Source organism: Nothobranchius furzeri, chromosome 1 (assembly GCF_043380555.1).
Source record: "Nothobranchius furzeri strain GRZ-AD chromosome 1, NfurGRZ-RIMD1, whole genome shotgun sequence".
NCBI lineage: Eukaryota > Metazoa > Chordata > Actinopteri > Cyprinodontiformes > Nothobranchiidae > Nothobranchius > Nothobranchius furzeri.
The window spans coordinates 45927840-45948254 of NC_091741.1; the positions used below are offsets into that span (position 1 = coordinate 45927840).

The window sequence follows — 20415 nt, forward strand, 5'->3', positions numbered from 1 at the left end:
CGGCAGCTGGACTATTTGTTATTGTCAGAAAACGCAATCAAACGGGAAATATGGTAGATTCCTGTTGTGCCCCAGGATGCAGAACAGACATGGACGACCTAAGGAATGAGTCATCTACAGGATTTCCCAAGATCCGGAGCGCCAACTAGGGCTGCAACTAACGATTATTTTCATAATCGATTAATCTGTCGATTATTTTTTCGATTAATCGATTAATCGGTTTGTTATTGTTTAGCTATTTAACCTATACAAGTGATGAATACATTTCAGTTAAGAAAAAGAAAAACATAAGAGAATTGTGCAGTTGACTGCAATCTATTTTATTGCACATGACCACAGTCAGCAGTGTAAAATGAGCTAAACAGTGCAAAATATCAGTCCAGAATAATTTTTTGGCATCAAAATATAAGAGGTAAATTCCATAAAAAATAATGTAGAATCTAGAATAGAGTTTGTAAGTGGTATGCATTGCTGGGGGGTGAGTGTCTTGTTCCCCATGTAGTTGTCCATCGTTGCTTGTTTTTTCTGCATAAGAAACAAATAAACTGAATTAAGTACACATATAAAATAAAGCAGCACACACACTACAACACTAAATCAATATTACATTATTTGAATTAATTAACAATATACAGTGATCATTTATTTTGACAAAAATGTGTTGTGAGGCGTTTTACAGCGTTAGATAGTAAAACAGCCTTTTAATAGTTAAAAAAAGGACTTTCTGAATTTCTCCTGTATTTAAAAATTGAAAGCGTACAACTATGCCGCGTTATATTCACCTGGACACAGCTCGTCTGTATATTTTTCTCCGCGGAGTTGTCCTTTTTTGAATGAGGAACACAGTTATGGGTTTGTGCCGTTTTTCTCTTAACGAGAACATTCTTATAAACAGACGTGCTAAATTTGGCAAGCGCCACAACACGGAGGAGATTCACGATTGCATCTAGTCAATCAGAAGTAGAACACCGTAAACTGACGCGGCAAAAAAAAAAAAAAAAAACATGTTTAACATCCACTATAACGAACTCAGCTAACACTAAGTCCCAAATGTGATCTGCGTTAGCTTGTTTATTTTCTGTTACTTACCGGACTTTCCTCTGCTGCATCAGCCCCCATGTTTTCATCTCAAATGTTCACTTAGGGACGTCGTGCTTCCGTCGTGCCATGGTTTTTGCATATTTTGTAGGTCACCGGTCTTTTCAAGGCATCTAGTGAAGTGCTCCCATACTCGTGAGGTTTTTGTCCGGGGTTTCTCTTGTTTTGTCGCTTCTATTTTTCTTCCGTATTTGTTGTTGATCCGCCATCTCTCACAGCAAGATGCGCGTCAGTAACGTGATACGTCATGAAAACCGAGGGCACTTATTGGCTAATTTCTTCTTCTACGGCCCCACTGGTAGATCAGTGGCTTATTACTGCCACACACTGGCGGCAAATTTAACAGATTGTAACCGATGTCAGATTGTGGTAAAAAATAGACTTTATGCGGTAAAATATGATTATTAAACAACTAATCGATGACTAAAAAAGTTGTTAACTATTTTAATAATCGATTATAATCGATTAAATCGATTAGTTGTTTCAGCTCTAGCGCCAACGTTGGATCATTGTAATAAAACGCGCTAGTGACCGCACTAAAATGAAACTGTGGGATCCCGAGAGTAAAGGTTTTCACTTATGCAGCGACCACTTCATATCAGGTACTTAAACCAACGTTTCCTCAACTGTGTATGGTATTTATTTTAAATGCTTTTATTATGATTCTTAGTGGGCTTCCTAAACTTATTTTGGCGTGGCTTTTTCTGTCTTATTACTCACAGCAACAAGTAAACATCACGTAAAACGTTGCCTCGTGAGTTCTGCGTGCTGCCGTTTACCTGTTTTATGATCACAGCAATTAACCGGCTAAGCTGTATTTAATTTTTAAGCAATGGTTGATCAATTCTCAGATCACACATAAAAATCACTTTGGATTGCTATTATCTGTCTCACCGAGACAGATCTCAGACAGATCCTGAGACGCTCCTGCCTGACACATTTATTTTATTCACGGAAAAAAATCAAACTAGTGATTTCTCTTGGCGTTCAGTTTATACATTCAAACAGCACAGCACTCTATTTAAACTACTTACGTGTAAATCTGTTATTTGTCCATCCATCCATTTTCATCCGCGTATCCGGAGTCGGGTTGCGGGGGCTGTAGCGTTGAGAGGCCCAGACTTCCCTCTCCCCAGCCACCTGAGCCAACTCCTCCGGGTAAATCCCAAGGGGTTCCCCGACCAGGTCCGGTAAGAAGTCCGCTCCGACAGCTTCTGGCGTCGGAGCGGGCAGTAGCGTCGAGAGTCCCAGACTTCCCTCTCCCCAGCTGCCTAAAGCTTGGTTTAGCCAGCTCCTCCGGGGGAATCCCAAGGGGTTCCCCAGCCAGGTCCGGTAAGAAGTCCGCTCCGACAGCTTCTGGCGTTTTTAAAAAGTACCCCAGGGTCACGGTAAGGGTCGGAGATGTTTAGTCTATTTAATTTCTGACTATATGAAACGATTTCTTCGGTTTTAAAGAGTGAAGTAAACTCCAACGAAGTAAAATCCAAGCCGATCCCGTTCACGTTCATGTTTACATCCGTGTTTGTTTAGATTCTTTTACCTGCCAATATGGCGTCTACTAACTGAGAGTCACGTGGGGTCTGGAGCTCTATAGAGCCGTTTAATTGTCTGAAACTTCATTTGAATTACCCTCTTCCCTACCCACTGAAGGAGTTGTTGATCTCGTCAGGCCATATTGTGCTTGGATCAGATAAAGGAAGGTGTTAATTACATTTAAACTTTTAGGCATTAAGCCGGGTGTACACTGTGCGACTTTTTCACTTTTTTGAGCCGATTTTCCACTCGTGCGAGAATCCACAAGATCGGGGCGAGTTTTGCGCTGAGCGTCGTGTAGTGTACAGGGGTTACGAGAGGCGATTAACACCACGTGACCAACTACCGATCAGCAATCGTGAGCTCGCACGGACTTCTGGCGTGTTTGACATTTTGCTCGTCCCTCGTGAGGGTATCGCGCTGTTGAAGCGCCGCTGCGAGCAGCTGTGACCCAAAATGTACCAGAACTGCTCACGGCGCATGCAAAATCATGCATAAACACCGCTCGCCCGCTATTTCCCTAATAACACGTTTTTTGTTTTTATTTCTACACGTTTTTTTACTCACAAAGATTGTCAAGAAAGTGTGTTTGTTGTGTTCATGTCAAATTAAACTTATCACAAAACACAGATTTAATGAATGAATGAATGAATCAAGCTGACAGACATTGGAGTTTACTCCTGCCTGAAAGTTTGTTTCATCAACCCACTCGCTCATTACTCAGTAAATTGGAAAAGTAAGGCTGCACAATATTGAAAAAATGTTTGATTGAGATAATATTGAACAATGCTATGAAAATTCGGGTATGAATAAATCAGTAAGTACTAAACTCTTGTTTTTATTCCTGTACTCCAATTGAACCTTGGCGCAATAGTGGGAGGTGTCATGTTCATGTTGGGAGTTACCGCCGAGCTCCGCCCAGCAACTACATTGAAAATGAAAGTAAACACGTACCATAAGATTTGCTTTTGTAAACAGAACCAGCCGAGATGGCAAACTGGAGCGCTGCAAAGTTCCAGGAGCTTCTCTCCGTTAAAGCTGGAGCTCAGATCACCAGAGACCGCATGGGTCGGGAACTGTGAAAGAAAGAAAACAATCTTTTATATAGCGCCTCTCAAGGTAAAAATCACAAGGTGCTTCACAAACATAAAAAACTTGAAATATAAAAAAAGATTAAAAACATGTTTAAAATGACAAAAAAATAAATATTTTGATTTAAAAATAAAAGGAAAGGGAGAGAGAATATGAATGGGAAAGAAGGAACTCAGTGAATCTGGGGAAAGGCGGAATAGTTAGAAAGAGCTGAATAAGGAGAGGGTGGTGATGAAGGTCACACCAAAGCCTGAACAGGTGAGTTTTCAGTTGTTTTTTAAAGGAGACCACTGAGTCCACTGATCTCAGTCTCAGGGGGAGAGAGTTCCAGAGTCTGGGGGCCACAGCAGCAAATGATCTGTCACCTTTGGTCTTTAGCCTGGTGCTGCACAACCAGTAGGCTTTGATCACTGGACCTCAGGGACCTGCTGGGGGTGTAGGGACTAAGAAGATCACCAATGTAAGATGGTGCTTGTCCATGTAAGGCCCTATAGACCCCAAAGTTAACTAACTGGCAACCAGTGAAGCTGGAGGAGAAGCGGGGTGATGTGGGTGAGTTTGGAGGACTTTGTCAGAAGCCGAGCACACACAGGCATTCTGAACCACCTGTAGACGGTTCAGGGAGGTTTCGCTCAGACACGTGAAAAGAGAGTTGCAGTAGTCTAAGTGTGAGGAGATGAAGGTGTGGAGAACAGTCTCAAGTTCAGACACCTTTAGGAGCAGCTTGTTAAAAAAAACGTAAGAATCGTGGATTCAGTCGCAATAAAAAGCAAGTTGTTTCCAAAATAAATAGAAGTCAGTGGCAGCAGGACCGCTCCCATACCCCCATCATACCGCCATCACCTAAACTTTTCTAAAAAGGACACAATTGCGCCACATTACCTTCACGGTCTGGCCACTTATAAACGACCTAAGGCTACCTAATGCTGCCATGGCATTGCAGCAAATTGACGGCAAAAATGTAAAAATGGCTTCTTACTTCAAAAATGGCCATTGCTCTCTGATGCAGGGTCCTGAGGTACAATTATTTTTCCTAACATCAATGCAAACATAATCCCTGCATCACCACAGAAACTCTTCCCTGCTTTTAAAGCAGCATTGTCTAACAAAAGCAGTTTTGTGGTAATGGGTAATGCTTTTATATTTTATTTTAGTGGATTTTTACCTCCTGCTGACCAATTAGTTTCTGGACAGTGTTAACCAGCTTTTTGAGCTATTATGTTAAATAATCCTGATTATAGCTATTATAATTTTAGTCATTTGCGAAATTGATATTGAGCAATATTGATTTGGTGATGACGGTACATTTTTGACTGTTCAGCACGAGTCTGCAGAGGTGTGACCAAGCCACTGCTTTACAAGTAAGTCAAGTCTTTCCAGTCAAGTCCAGGTCCAAGTCCAAGTCGAGTCCAAAGTCAATGATCTGGAAGTCCAAGTCAAGTGCAAGTCCTTAACTTTGAATTTTCAAGTCATAATCAAGTCATCTGTCCAACTTCAATTTAACGACAGTGATAATAAATAAATTCCAGAAATAAAGCTTCTTAAAGCTTCGTTTATTTCCTCAAACAAGCAGAAAGTGCAACTGAAACTGATTAGAAACAAAGTGCTGCTGCATTTAGCTGTACAAGATCAAGCCCAGAACTAAGAATGATTTATGATTTTTGTCCATGTCGTGCCACTTTTGTGCTAAAATTTCAAAAATGCTCAAGTTATCATCAAGTCAACAGATTCAAGTCGATGCAACTCGCAATTCATTGACGTTCAAGTCCGAGTCAAGTCGTAAGTCTTTATAGATTTCATCAAGTGAAGTCAGAAGTCATTAAAAATAATGACTCAAGTCTGACTCGATTCCAAGTCATGTGACTCGAGTCCACACCTCTGCGAGTCTGCAGCCTCCATCTTTTACCCAGACACAGATGCACAGGCTAGCATACACGATAGCCTGCCAGACATTGGTGTCAACCCCCTCCAGTACCTCCCACCTCTGTCACCACATCTGTCTCCTTTTTCACTTTGGCGGTGCCCTCTCTACTTGTCCTGGTTGTGGTTGTCTTGGCAGGGAACTAGTTACATGCTGGGGCTGGTCTTGGGGGCAATCACTTTTTGATTATGAGCCAGATGTCTCAGGGTGCATAGGAAAACAACGGGGAGATGGATACTGAGACGAGGTTGAACAAAAAGGAGGGAAACTATGCTCTCACTTCCTTTTCTTTATCTCTTCTGTCTGTCCCACCCTTGATCCCCTGAGCAGCATGCTGGGGATGAAGGACTTGGTTTCACCTGTTTTCTATTCTACCAACAAAACACAAACATTCAGACTGAATTGTTTTTTAGAAGGAGAAACACCAAAGCTTTTTTGTAATTTCAATGTAAAATATCTTCTAGTCAATGAAGTTTTTACCATATTCATGGAACAAAACAAAAAAAAAGAATCCTAGACATGACATCATTTGGTTGCTGCTGTGCTGCAACCACACAAAATGCAAATGTTCTGGTGTGTAGCCGAGAGGACAGATGTGCTCCCACCACAACCTCAATTTCGTATTCTATTAACTCCCTAATCAAATTGAGATGAGATCTCAAACACGACAAGACAAAATGGAGAGGAAGTTAGAAAGTGATGGATGGAGACAAAGGAAGGAGAGGCGTTAAGCCCTGTAGTCAGTTGAGAAAACAAAACGAGTCTCATTTGCAAAGATAACAAGCCCATGGCATTCCTGTTCACATCACGTTGGGTTTCCTGGTGGCAAAAAATAAATAGAACTAAACTCATTTGTGGATGAAAAAACTTCACGTTTTAGACCTCGTTTGTTACCGTCATCCCTCGTTTACCGCGGTGACTACGCTCTAAAAATCATCATAAATGTTTTAAGGCTGTAAAATCCCTCACCACTTTTCTTAGATATTTTCACACATTTCTGTCTTATTTAAACACTCTCAGTGTGCTGTAAAATAAAAGCATGCAAAATGCTGCCAATGGTCAGAATTGTTTTCAAGTGTATTTATTAGCTTACCTTTTGCCTAAAACCAAAGTGAGCTGCCTGAACGCTTTTATGGGCTGCCTGAATGTTTTTCCTCACAAAAACAAAGATAGAACACCGAATGCTGATAATGTTACGGCTATAGACGCACCACGAAAACAAGAAACAACCACATGTGCGTTCGGTTCGTGTCCCACATCCCACTCGTCTCCTTCCCCAGCTCGCTGCTACCATTGTAACGTTTGAGACCCTGGATGTGTACTTATCAAAGACTTCAGATGCCTTTCCTCACAGCCACGGACAATTTCTGCTTTTGGACGTGAATTGTGTTACCGGCATGTATGGCTACTTCTATGTAACGTTTTGTAAGTGGGTATGGCAGGGAACCAACTCTTATCAATAATTTGACAGCAAAAATATCGTTTGATTTTGGGCAGTTTTATAGGCTCAAAGGCTTTAACTGAGACAACATGGATCCACTTAACCAAGATTACATAAAAACAGTAGTGAGGCTGAAAGTTATAGTTAAAAAATACAGAAATCATCTACACTTTAAAAACCAATTTGATTAATGCATTTTTACTTGCTTTTTAATTTATTTTTATTTTTGAAGAAGAAAATATCTTTTCTATAGCGCCTCTCAAGATAAAAATCATGAGGCGCTTCACAAAAACCAAAAATGTAAAAATATAGAAAATAATTTAGATAATGATTAAAAATATATTTAAAATGAGCAAAAAATAGACCAGTGTGATTGAAAAATGTTAAGAAAGAGAGAGAGTGAAAAGGAAAGAGGGAAATCAGTGGATCCTGAGGAAGGTGGAATAGGTGGGGAGAGCAGAATAAAGAGAGAGTGGTGAAGAAGGTCATACAGAAGCCAACTTGAACAAGTGAGTCTTCAGCTGTTTTTTAAAGGAGACCACTGAGTCCACTGATCTCAGTCTCAGGGGGAGAGAGTTCCAGAGTCTGGGGGCCACAGCAGCAAATGATCTGTCATTTTTGGGGGGAGGGGACATCCATTTTTTCTGACTGAGAAGAGAAGGATGGTTTAAACAGATGAGTCTAAATGGGGTTAGAATGAAGTCAAAACCAAGCTTTCCAACTAAAAGCTTTCTTCTCATGCTAACCAAAATGTTGCTGCAAAAACATGAAAATAAATCTTGTCTATAGCTGAGTTGAGCTTTTGGACGTTTCTGGCCATAAATCACTGAAAAGCATGCCTGCACTCCAGCTTGCATCTTGACTTTCATCTGATTGATTTCAGAGTCAATTAAGAAACGATTTAGGGATTGACGAGGCAGCGAGGAGCAAAATGAAGCTCATTTAACTAAATACCACAAATGACTCTTGTTGGATTTAGCTTATCTTCCAGTTTCAAGCTGAATTGGATTTCTCAGATGGGTTCCTTCACTGATTGAGAAAATCAGGCTCATCCATCAATAATCACACTGTTATTTTGTATGGAATGAACACTCTTCTCTTCTTTAAGATTTAAAGTCAATATTCTTTTTGTTTCTGAACTGCAGGAACTGGGTCTTTTCCATCTGACTATTGACTGTTACTAATGAAGTATTCTGGAACTAGCATGCAATTCATTTCCTGTCTAAACTAACTTCTCCACAGAGCATACTTTTCCATATCAGATCTGTTAGAAATAAAACAATTAAGCATGAACCAGTCAGGTGTAAGCCTCTTACCCGAATCCCAGTTACCCTAACCCTAACCCTGTTTGAGGATACGCTTGCTTAAGTTTGTGCGCTGTAAAAGAGACCATTGAACTGCCCTTCATGCATTTTTGAATGGGTTGTACAGAGGGCAGATGGTTACTATACCCACGTAGGGAAGGATAACAAACACTTCTGGGTCAAATCTGCATCATGTCTGTGAAAATGTTTGTTTTTAACATTTTTGTAGCTAAAATGCCAGTCATGTGATATATAAGTACTCTCATTTAATTAGTATAATGTTAAAGTTTGAGAATTAATTCTGTTTTGAGGATGATGAATGAAAGTGCTGCGTGACTGAGGGCCTGATTGTGATCATGCAAAGTAATGTGAAGTTAGCATGTACATACTAGCATGCTAAGCTGATTACCAGTCACATTTACTGGAGTTCTTTCGGGCAACACTGTGACCACAGCTGAGGGGATTGTGGATTTCTCATATTATTTGCAAGATTATTGCTTTGATTTTTTTCTACTTTTTGATCAGGGACATTGGGATTTCCCCCCATTATCCTTAAGAAAACTTCTCTGGCAGTGAAGAATTTTCTGGCAAACCAAATGTGAAACTCAATATTGATCTTTCACTATGTGCAAACCCCCACCCGTTGTACGTGCAAACATAATTAGAAATGATTATGCCATTCATTAAACAATGAGTGATAATGCTGCTAACTGATCATTACAGTGCATGGACATCCAAGAGTGTGGCTTGAGTTTGTCATAATTTCCCCACCAGAAGTATTATTTCTGGCTTTGATATCATTTAATCAATAATACCACCAGTATGACTATTTTTCTGTTCTGTAAATTTGCATCTAATTGATTTAGCATCAGTTTTATTTTCTTTTGCAACAAAGTGATGAATGTAAAAAATCTTTGCCGCTGCTTTCCACATTCATCAGTTGTGATTCACGTGTATTCTTCAAAGACACACAAGATGCTGCAGTGTTGATTTGAATACTGATGCAGATGCTTTCCCCCTCTCCTTTCCAGAAAAGGAACATCAGTGTTTTGCTGAGCCTCTGCACGCTGGCTTCCTGGGGAGTGATTTTGCTGTCAGCTCGTGTCTACTGGATGGGAAATAAACCTCCGAACTTCTCCAACTCTGACAACCCGGCTGCTGATTCGTCACATCTTCTCACCCGAATGCTGACATTCCTTTACTTGCCCGCTGCCAATGCCTGGCTCCTGCTTTGCCCAGACAAGCTCAGTTTTGATTGGTCTATGGATGCTGTACCCTTGGTCAGATCTTTGACTGACTGGAGGAACCTTTACACCATTGCCTTTTACGGGGGATTTATCCTTCTGGCTTTCTTTGGCCTTCGAGGTCTGATTTCCACAGCTAAGGAGAGCATTGGGAAAGCCCATATGACAAATGGGAAGTCTATTACTAATGGGAATGGTTACCATGTCCCTGACACAAACCAAAACACAGATCTGGGTTTGCCAAAAACTGGCCTGAATGGATCAGCCTCACCCTACCACTGCTCCCCGCAGATGCCCCTGCCCCCTACAGAAAGCCTTTTAGTGTTTTCATTAGGCATCTTGGCATTGCCTTTCATTCCAGCCACCAACTTATTCTTTTATGTTGGTTTTGTAATAGCAGAGAGGGTACTTTACATCCCCAGTGTAGGGTTTTGCTTACTGGTTGCAGCTGGTGCAAGAACATTGTACATCAGGCTGAGGACCAGAGGCTGCAAGACTTTGATGTTGTGTTTTTGCATTGGACTGGTGCTGCTGAACGGACTCAGAACTGTTCAAAGGAACAAAGACTGGAGCAACGAGGAAAATCTTTACAAGTCTGGAATCAATGTGAACCCTGCAAAAGGTGAGAATGCCATCAGTAATCATTAGGCCCCAAGCCTTAAATATTAAAAAGTGGGTTATTATTATTATTATTATTATTATTATTATTATTATTATTATTTTGCATCCATTTACTAACATGTGTCTGTTGTAGCCTGGGGAAATTTAGGGAACGTCCTGAAGAATCAGGGCAAGATGGCCGAGGCAGAGACAGCTTACCGGAATGCTCTGCACTACAGAGGGAACATGGCTGACATGCTTTACAATCTGTGAGTGTTTCAGATGCTTATTCCACCTCCCTTGTTTGCACAGTCCTGACACGAGCTCCTTCTGATTCCTCTCATCCATCATATAAGAGAACGGCAGCAGCAGAGGACCGAGAAAGGCAGACAGGAGAGAACAGACCGAGCGCTGGAGTGGAATAACTTACAAACAAAAATAGCTCTAATGAAACACGTCTCCTTGATGCTTTTTCTGTGACTGATTTGATTAGTCATGTCTGCGGAGCCTTTGGGGGGACACAAAACTATTTCTGTTCCTGAGAAAAAGGTGTTAAAGGTGCCGAAGCCTAAAAATGGACCCATTTTCTAAATCTCGCTCCTCCTCTCCATCTTGCAGATAATAAAGAGCCAAATAGGGTTTATTGTTCTTTTGAGTGTGGTGGATGTTACCATCTAAATGACCCCCTCATCACTCTGATTCGCTGCTAATTCATTACCTTGCCTCTGTAGTTTTGAGTGAAACTCTAAAACTGCAGTGATGTCAAATGTTAACAGTGTCCCTTCTTGGCAGGGGGTTGCTGCTGCAGGAGGGCGAACGTTTCACTGAAGCGCTGCATTATTACAAAATGGCCATTGGGAGTCGGCCGACTCTGGCATGTAGGTAGACTTCTGTTTTGTCACTAATGTATGATGGGGTTTTAGTTAGCATTTTAAGATCCAGATAGAGCTTTGGATTGCTACCAGTGTTATTGCCGAACTGGATTTTCTTTTTATCGCACGGTCATTTGAAGGACTAGCTTGACAGAGGAATGACAACATTCAATCTCACACCTGAGCGATTGCATTTGAGATGAGGGTTCGTCTTTCACCGAGTCAAAGACTCTTGTCTAAAGCTTGGTTTATGCTTGACGCATTCACTTTCCGCGCGGTGATGCGGCTCGCGGATGGAACGCGCTTCACAACTCGCAGCGTTTATGGTTTGTGCGGCTCGTCTCTGCGGTGAGCCAATATTCTCCCAAACTGAACGGGGCAGCATGGAGCTCTACAGCATGCATCCAACACTACACCATAGTAGAAGTAGAAATTACTGTTTACAACATGACATTCCAGCATTTTTAACAGCGTTCTCGTCTTTTCCGACAGTGCGAGCTATTTCTCTCCAAGAATTATTAACAACGTGTTGATCACGGTGATCTCTGAGAGCTGAATCATACAAATGTCTGTATTTACGAACCTCTGCCGTACTAGTTCTTGCCGGTCCGCCATGTTTTTCCGCGTCCGTCCGTCCGCGTGGTTAGACATTTTCTGAGGTGCGCGTTGCGGAAATTCTGGGCCCGTGCGGAGGCGCGGTGGAGGGGCGTGGTTGTTAAAATGACGCAAAATGACGCAACTTTTCCGCGCGGAGCCGTGCAGACCTCGCGGACGCGTCAAGCATAAACCAACCTTAAAGGACAAAGTTCTCAATGCCTCATGGTTGGTCACCATAAATTCCCTTTAAAGGGGCAGTGTGTAATATGTGTGCCCTGTGTGTAAAAAAAAAAAAGTGACTCTTTAGCGCCGTGCAGCTACGGTCGCCCACTCATCAATAAGGGAAAATGTCAACAGCCTCCAGCATTCACTCCAGCCATCAGGTTCACTCTTTATAAATAACATGAGCTTGATAATTGCCAATTTCTCTAGCCTAATCCAAACAGAGCAAAAAACTACGATTGAGCAAATAAAACATGGTCAGACCGCTTGAAGGGCACAGCTATCGCCGATTCACACACAGAGGATGGGCTGCGTCAGCCAGGGAGTCTGGTGTCACATGATCTCATGGATCAGCGGTGGAGTAAACAAGCTGGCTGCTGCTTAACAACCAGCTAAGGGATGAACGCTGCAGTGAGCTTGGGAGACGTTGGGGAGATAAAGTAAATAATGCTAGCTTAGCCAATGGCTAGTGGACAAGCACTGGAGCGTGTTGGGAGAGACATGACAGGCTGTGGGAGGAGAAAGAACTTCAGGAGGCATCTTGAAGAAGGAATTTGATAGGTTTGGACCAGATTGGGGGCTCTAGTACTCAAGGGGCTCTCTTGTACTGTACAATGTTCAGCGCCTTGGGCTTCCTGACAGGGTTGCGGAAGGCGCTTTGATTGATTGATCTAGTATGAAGTAAAGACAAATGAGCAACCTGAGGTGAGTTAGGGAGTTAGGGACACCCTTTGGAGGCCGGTGTCCAGCTAATAGCGGACGGGGATCTCATCAAATGCGGCTGCAGATTTGGACACAATGAGCTCTTGACAAATTTGACTTGTTTTCCAATCATTGTTTTTCAAACTAACCGAGTAAAGCAGCGGTGTACTCATTCTTCTTAGTTAGTTTGGCAGAGTCCATGCTTCCAGGGCAAACTGCTGCCCTCCGCTGTTTCTTTCAAGTTAGTCAAAGTGCAAACGCAGAGTTTGTATATGTCCCTTAACAACTGCCATATGTCAATATGGCACATGGCCGTGAAGCGTCGACCATATGTTATTTATTTAAAAATTTCAAGCTGAGAGGATCATTTAGAATAGATGTTGGTGAGAAGTATTAATGAAAAAGGGCACTTTTGTGAGCGGGATACACAGACATTGAGAGTAGACAGGTAAACATATTACACACTGTGGCTTTAAATCTCTTGAGCTTTCTCTTTTTGGTTCTAACCAGATTTATTTATACTTCCTACTTTGTTCTAAATTATTATTTGATCTACTTTTGACTTCTTACCTTTCTAGTATTATTCTGTGTTTTTATTCTTCCAAATATTTATTTCCTTCATAAACATAGTAGCTTGAATAAAAGGAACAAGAAACCTCAGGACAGGTGTAGCAGTCAGAAGGGTTTAGATTGATTTTACCTGTAGACTGATGGTGGTTTTATTAACTTGGGTCTCCTTTCTGGACTCACAGCGGCCTACTTGAACACAGGAATAATCTTGATGAATCAGGGCAACCTGGAAGAAGCCAAACGCACCTTCCTCACTTGCGCAGAGATCCCAGATGAGAACTTAAAGGACCCACATGCCCATAAGAGCTCCGTAACCAGCTGCCTGTACAACCTGGGAAAGCTGCTCCATGAACAGGGCCAGCAGGAGGTTAGTGTGCATAATCTAAAGATAAGGATGGCATCTTTATGCATTTATGATCTGAACTCAAACGAACCTTCACCTGCTGCAGGACGCCCTGCTGGTTTATAAAGAAGCCGTGCAGAAAATGCCGAGACAGTTTGCGCCTCACAGCCTTTTTAACATGATGGGTGAGTTAATGTCGGACTTTTGTTTGAACTGCAGCAGCTGAAAAGCCCAGATGTTTAATCATGGTGGCAACTTCTCCAATGTTAATAAGTGTTTGATGATATAATAAAGCAGTTAGATGTAATTACTGTTATTAGATGAGCATCAACTCTGCAGGAGTCTGGGACTAGTGATGATTTGATATCTTTGTTTCCATTTCCATATTCTGTCTGTTAGTTTTTATGAGCTTTAAATTGAGTAAAACAGTTTTTTTTAAGGCAGGACTCGAGCCACCTGTTGGGTTTGACCCTTTAGAGTTAGAGGAGAGTTAAAGCTAATCCGTGTCATACATCACTTCCCCCTCTTTGTTATTATAGCACTAATTACGTTATTGGAGGCTCATCCTGATCACATAGCAGGCAAATGTCAGCATGAATTCCTGAGACGGACCGAGTGGCGTTGGAATAATAAAGAGGGAAAGAATGAAAATAAGAAGATGTTTTGTCAGGTGTCGACGAGGAGTAACAGAGGTTTTATTAACGCGACGAAGGCTAAAGAATACTTTTTACAAACTGATGTCATTCGGCTATCCCGTTATTCCTGGTAGCCCAGAGGATAACAGGATAGTCTGATGACATCTTATTATTCTGTCATCAAATCCAATAAAACATGTTAAAAATGTGTTGATCTTTGCAAAAGTTGCGGCCGACCTACATCAGTAAAGTCTGCTAACCCCATTTTGTAATTTGCTTCAGCTGTGAAGTTTTTACATTTTTATTCACAAGATATTTAAATGGTAAATGGCCTGTATTTGATATAGCGCCTTCTAGAGTCCTGGAACCCCCTAAGGCGCTTTACAACACAATCAGTCATTCACCCATTCACACACACATTCACACACTGGTGGGGATGAGCTACGATGTAGCCAAAGCTGCCCTGGGGCGCACTGACAGAGGCGAGGCTGCCGAGCACAGGTACCACCGGTCCCTCCGACCACCACCAGCAGGCAACGTGGGTTAAGTGTCTTGCCCAAGGACACAACGACAGCGACAGACTGAGCGGGGCTCGAACCTGCAACCTTCTGATTGCGGGGCGAACACTTAACTCCTGTGCCACCGTCGCCCCATACATTTAAAATGTATATTAACCAAAGAAAAATGCTAATCCTTTTTAATCCTTTGTGGCAATAAGATAATAATGCTAACATTATTATTACCATTACAATAATGATCATGTGTGGTAATGATGTTAAACTTTTATATATTTTAGCAACTCTTTAAGTATTCATGATTAAACTGAAGAAAGAGAAATAATCTTTTATAAAACACATCTCATGACAATAATCAGGAAGAGCTTCAATAAATCAAAATAAAAAAGAAGATTAAAAATGATTAAAAATGATTATAAAATCGGAAAAAGTTGTGAGGAAAGGGAAAGAGAAAATGAATATGATGAATGAAGATGAAAAATAATTATTAAGCACATATAAAATAAGGTATAGGAGGATAATTATGCTAGTAAACAGACAATAAATATAATAATCTCTAATATTTTACTGTGGTTTTAATTAAAATTAAACTTTTTAAGTGTCTTTTCTTCTTTTGTTAAATACCGGCTTGCCCGTTCACATAATTGTTTCATAATTAGGAAATGATTTTCAAAATGTGCAAATATCCCAATGAAATAAACTGTTTCATTATGTAAATGTAGAATCATCTAGAATAATAGAGCTGTCGCATTTATCTTCACAGATTATTATTTCATGCAGTTTTATTTCTTTGGGATTTAGAAGGAATGTAAATCTGTAAAAATGAATCCTGTCTTTTTGTGTGTGTCGGTTCAGGAGAGGCCTACATGAGGCTTGACAGGCTGGAGGAAGCTGCCTACTGGTACAAAGAGTCCCTGAGAGTCAAGCCTGACCACATCCCCGCCCACCTCACCTACGGCAAACTCTTGTCCATCACCGTACGTACCATCACGCAAAACATGAAAGCTGACCATCACAGGAATAACTGTGGTGATTAGCTTTGTGTCAGAGGGAATGGATAAGTTAAGACACAGCAAAGCAAGGCAAACTGCGGAGTGTCACTAATCTTCTCCGAAATAACGTCTCACACCTTTAAGGATTTTCCCCTGCTCAAAAAAATCCTCTTAATTCCTCAGATTTCTGCCGTTCTGTGAAAACAAAAGCACACAGTGACTCGTGTGTTCACAGCTGACTCAAGTTTAGACTGTGGACATGAACTGCGCGCCCTTTGCACCCCTCCTGGAGATGTTTGACCCTTTTCCTTCCTCAGCCTCTAGTACCAAGCTAAGAGACAACCGGCCGGTGCACAGGCTGCAGCTGTTATCTTTCAGGATCTAAAACCATAGTTCCTCTTTTGGTAGACAGATCTGAACACACACACACACACACACACTTGCAGAGACACATAAAGTGCTCTTCTGCCTCTAGCTAAGGGGGCTCCAGACTATTGCAGCACCCCGACACACAGCTACCTCCACTGCATCAGGGCTTAACAAACAGGAGATTGGATGGACTCTGGACAATAGGCCAGGGGACAGGCTTATAATGCAATTACTCTGCTTCCTTATTGAATCACTTCACTTTTGGCTGTCCCACCCCAGTCAATTAACAACACAGACCAGGAAGGGAAAGGTCAAAATTAATTCTAGTACTTTGGTTAACCCCAACATGTGCTGCCATGCTGTGAGATCTGGATTGCCTTCAGCCTAGATGGGATCTTATCCTCTTTCCTCCAACACTAACGGATGTGAGAGGCAGTCATTTGGCTCAGTGTAATATCTCCTTCTCCAGTCTTGCTGGAGTTCAAATAGAGTATTCTCGCTCAGCGTTTAGCTAATCTGTGGGTTTATCCTGAGTCCCACTAACATTAACAGCCAGAGTCAAGTTTCAAAAACAATGCATTTCACTTGTTTTGGGGTTTTTATTTTATTTGCTGCATTTCTGCTCCTTCTCAGCATCGTAATCACGAAACAAAGAGCTCAAATGCCCAAAGTTCAGCAAGTTCAAAAGTTTAGAGACATTATTCATACACAAAGGCAAACTTGCTTTGCAGTAAGGTGAGTCAAAACATTAGAAACTTTGTCATGTGAACATTATCACAACATAAAAGCCATAGGTTATTTAGGAGGCTTGTGGTAGGAAGGGTGGAACTGGTGGGCCCTTTAAAAGCCAGACAGGATCCAGTTGTATTCTCTCTTCAGCTTACTGAACCGTTTGGTTCAGACAGTTCTTTTTAAGAGACACCATCGGATAAATCAAACCAATTCAACAAAATATTAATAAAACATAGAAACGGAGCGTGAGATAGACAGGTGGATTGGTCTGCGTCTGCAGTGATGCCGGCGTTGTACCGGTCTGTCGCGGTGAAGAGAGAGCTGAGCCGGAAAGTGAAGCTCTTGATTTACCGGTTGATCTACGTTCCTACCCAAAATCCAGGACACGCTGGAGGGACTATGTCTCTCGGCTGGCCAGGGGGTACTTTAGGATGCCCCGGAGGAGCTGGCCCATGTGGCTGGGGAGAGGGAAGTCTGGGCCTCCCTGCTTAGGCTGCTGCCCCCGCAGCATGACCCTGGATAAGCGGGGGATGGGTGGATCACTGTAATGGAATCAGACCGTGAGACTAGTGAAGATTCACACCTCTAGTAAAAACTGTACCAAGGTATTTTGTATGTGTCAACAAATTCTATCCTCTGATCTTTTATAGCAAATTGGACCTTCTTTGAAACTCTCCTCACCATTTGAAGTACAGTAAAGAGTTCCCACTAAATGCATTCAGCAAACAGTGCAGTCTTCAAGAATCAGATGATTGTTGGAACAACAGGAACTTAAAAGAATACGGGAGTGCAGAGAGCCTAATTAGGATGTGAGCAGACTGCACCAGAGTAGAAAAGTGCTGCTTGGTCCACAGAGCAGCCTGGGGCACTAATGTTTATGTTTAGTTATTTAGCGGACGCTTTTATCCAAAGCGACTTACAATTTATAACCTATAGGGCATGTCGTGATCTGTGGGGGAAACCGGAGTCCCCGGAGGAAACCCACGCATGCATGGGGAGAACACGGAACTCCGCGCAGAAAGGCCGCAGCCGAGTTTCGAACCTGCAACCTTTGTGCTGCGAGGCAACAGTGCTGACAAACTGCGCCACCATGCAGCCCACATTGATTGTTAATGTGTGGACTTTTTAAATTAGACAACGTTGGACTGAAAAAGGAAGATCTACTCTTTTGTGAATCTGAGCCTATGTGCACTAGTTAATAAACAGAGCTATATTACTGCTGTAACCTTTAACATGAAGAGCAGATAAAGAAACATCCTTCTGACCGCTTTAAAAACTGGCCTGCAACCTTTCATAAACACACTAAGTTTGGAGGAGCAATTGGCTAAGAAGTTTAATTGGATGCAAAGAAGCCAGAGAGATTGTAAAATATGCTATTGGGTCCCGATGGGCCCTCCATTCATGTAGAGCAACTGTTGACACGGAAAAAAGCTAATGAGGCAACTCGAATACGCTCAGCCTTCTCGCTTCTTATTGAATGGCAAGTCCATCAGCAATGTGGAAGCAATCAGTGCTGGAGCATGAAACATAAGTGATGAAGATATTCACACACACACACACACACACACACACACACACACACACACACACACACACACACACACACACACACACACACACACACACTAAACATTTGTCTTGAAAATGCTTCTATTGGCCCTTTGCACCAACGTCACCTAATCACGTGGGTCCACCATGGTGGACGGCAAAAGCATGTAAACAGTGAGCGACACGATTACTAAACAAAGGGAAAAGTAGCGCCTGAAATTGTTTTTGCGATCAAAACAAAAACAAAACTCCTCCAGCATTCCTTCAACTAGTTCATGCCCAGTTCAGTTATCAGAAGAAGTAGCGCATCTAGCGGGGCTCATAGAGAGCGGTATGCTAACTAGCTTACCAACGTTAGCTTACGTTCTCTCTGCAGCTGTTCACCGATGTAAACATGTTGCTGACTTTGCCTAAATTCACCCCTCTGGATTTATAACATTGTTATAAACAGTGTTTCACTTTACACCAAAGCTGATTGTTAAAAAGTCCGGATCTCTACCAGCTTCTGTTGCTGGTGGTGTTACCGGGTTCAGCTGCTGCTCTCACACCGGAATGAGGAGATCTCTGAACGCCGACGCTCATATAAATAAATAATATAATTTTAACACACGTAATCATACATCGGAGCTTTAATATTGTTAATCATTGTCGCGCTTTGCACTACAGTGGACGGAGCGCAGCCTCCGTGGTGAAATACCGATCCATCAGGATTATCAGTAACTAGTATAAACACATCACATTTATCCCTGTCCCTGTCTTCCTCGTGAAATAAATGAACGTTAATCTTACCCGGTAAAAACATGTTCACTGCAAATCTGAGGGCTGCTAGTCAGCTTGACTGATTGCTACAGTTCATCTCCGTCCTCAGTTTCCGTCAAAGTTATAAAAAAACAAAACGAGTTGAGTTTACATCCTTGTCTGTTAGTGCAGCCGACCACGCAGCAAGCTAAAACCATTTTACTGTCGAATCAACTAAATAAAAGCGATAAAAGGCTACAAACTGGCTTGTTTTGGCTAGCTTCACTGGAGTTTCTACAGGTATAAACTGTCTTTTTGCCGTCCATCATGGTGAAGGGGGCGGTCACATGAGAGGCGTGACGTCACGTGCAAAGGGCCAATATTAGCATTCATTTGCTACTGTTCACATAAGGAACAATAGTTCACAGGTATTAAATAAACTAATGCAGTTTTAAAAGTTGCACATTTTACAGAAACAATGTAAAATTTTAACTGATAAAAGTGTTACAAGTTAATTTTTTTTAACTAAATAAGTTCTTTACCACAGAAATGCACACCTAAGCTCATCTGTTTACTAATTTGAACTATAAAGGATAATGAATGACTTGAATTTTTAGGGACAGAAGACCGAAGCAGAGAAATACTATCTGAGAGCCATTCAGCTGGATCCATCTAAAGGAAACTGCTACATGCACTATGGTAAGAAAATACATTAGAGTCTGTATCATGATCATTTACACCTGCCACAGTAACAAAAGGCACAATATATGATCAAATAAACCATCCAGCTGTTTGCAGTAGCTTAGCAGAGCCAAAGAGAAGCTGCAGCTCAGAAAGCAGAACGTGTGCATAAAGCCAAAAAAAAAAGCTCTGGGGGTATTTTATATAGTGGGGAAATAAATGGTAAATGGTACAACTCCCCAGGGTGCTTTACAACACAAACACATTCACATGCTGATGGTGATGAGCCACTTGTTGCCACAGCTGCCCTGGGGGGCACTGACAGAGAGGCTGCTGAGCTCTGGCGCCACCACTAGGCAAGGTGGGTGAAGTGTCTTGTCCAAGGATACAACGACTACGACAGACTGAGCGGGGCTCGAACGTCCCACCCTCCGGGTACAGGGCGGGCACTTAGCTCCTCTGCCACCGTCGCCCACTCTAACAAAAACAGTGTAACATGGTCAACCGCTCCAAAAGTGGGTTTTTATTAAGTAGTCCTTTTAACACATTTCTTCAGGCATTTGAGAAACATTTTCTGTAGATGGTAAACGGCCCGTATTTGATATAGGGCCTTCAAGAGTCCTAGAACCCCCCGAGGCACTTTACAACACAAACATTCATTTACGC

At 42.0% G+C, this 20415-nt stretch overlaps 1 protein-coding gene and 1 long non-coding RNA gene across 2 annotated transcripts in view; one reads left to right on the top strand and one right to left on the bottom strand.

The window, feature by feature from the left end:
* Positions 1–20415, top strand: part of tmtc2a (transmembrane O-mannosyltransferase targeting cadherins 2a) — a 67030-nt gene that overhangs the window by 37221 nt on the left and 9394 nt on the right. Inside the window, exons 3-9 of the mRNA XM_015959499.3 lie at positions 9421–10255; positions 10388–10502; positions 11026–11111; positions 13379–13563; positions 13646–13724; positions 15545–15666; positions 19686–19767. Of these exons, the coding sequence (XP_015814985.1) occupies positions 9421–10255; positions 10388–10502; positions 11026–11111; positions 13379–13563; positions 13646–13724; positions 15545–15666; positions 19686–19767 (1504 nt within the window). The remainder of the gene's footprint in view (positions 1–9420; positions 10256–10387; positions 10503–11025; positions 11112–13378; positions 13564–13645; positions 13725–15544; positions 15667–19685; positions 19768–20415) is intronic.
* LOC139066319 (uncharacterized) lies at positions 1090–13419 on the bottom strand. The gene is made up of 2 exons (XR_011519234.1): positions 13327–13419; positions 1090–3707 (listed from the first exon to the last, which is right to left on the bottom strand). It is a non-coding gene; the product is annotated as an uncharacterized lncRNA (long non-coding RNA).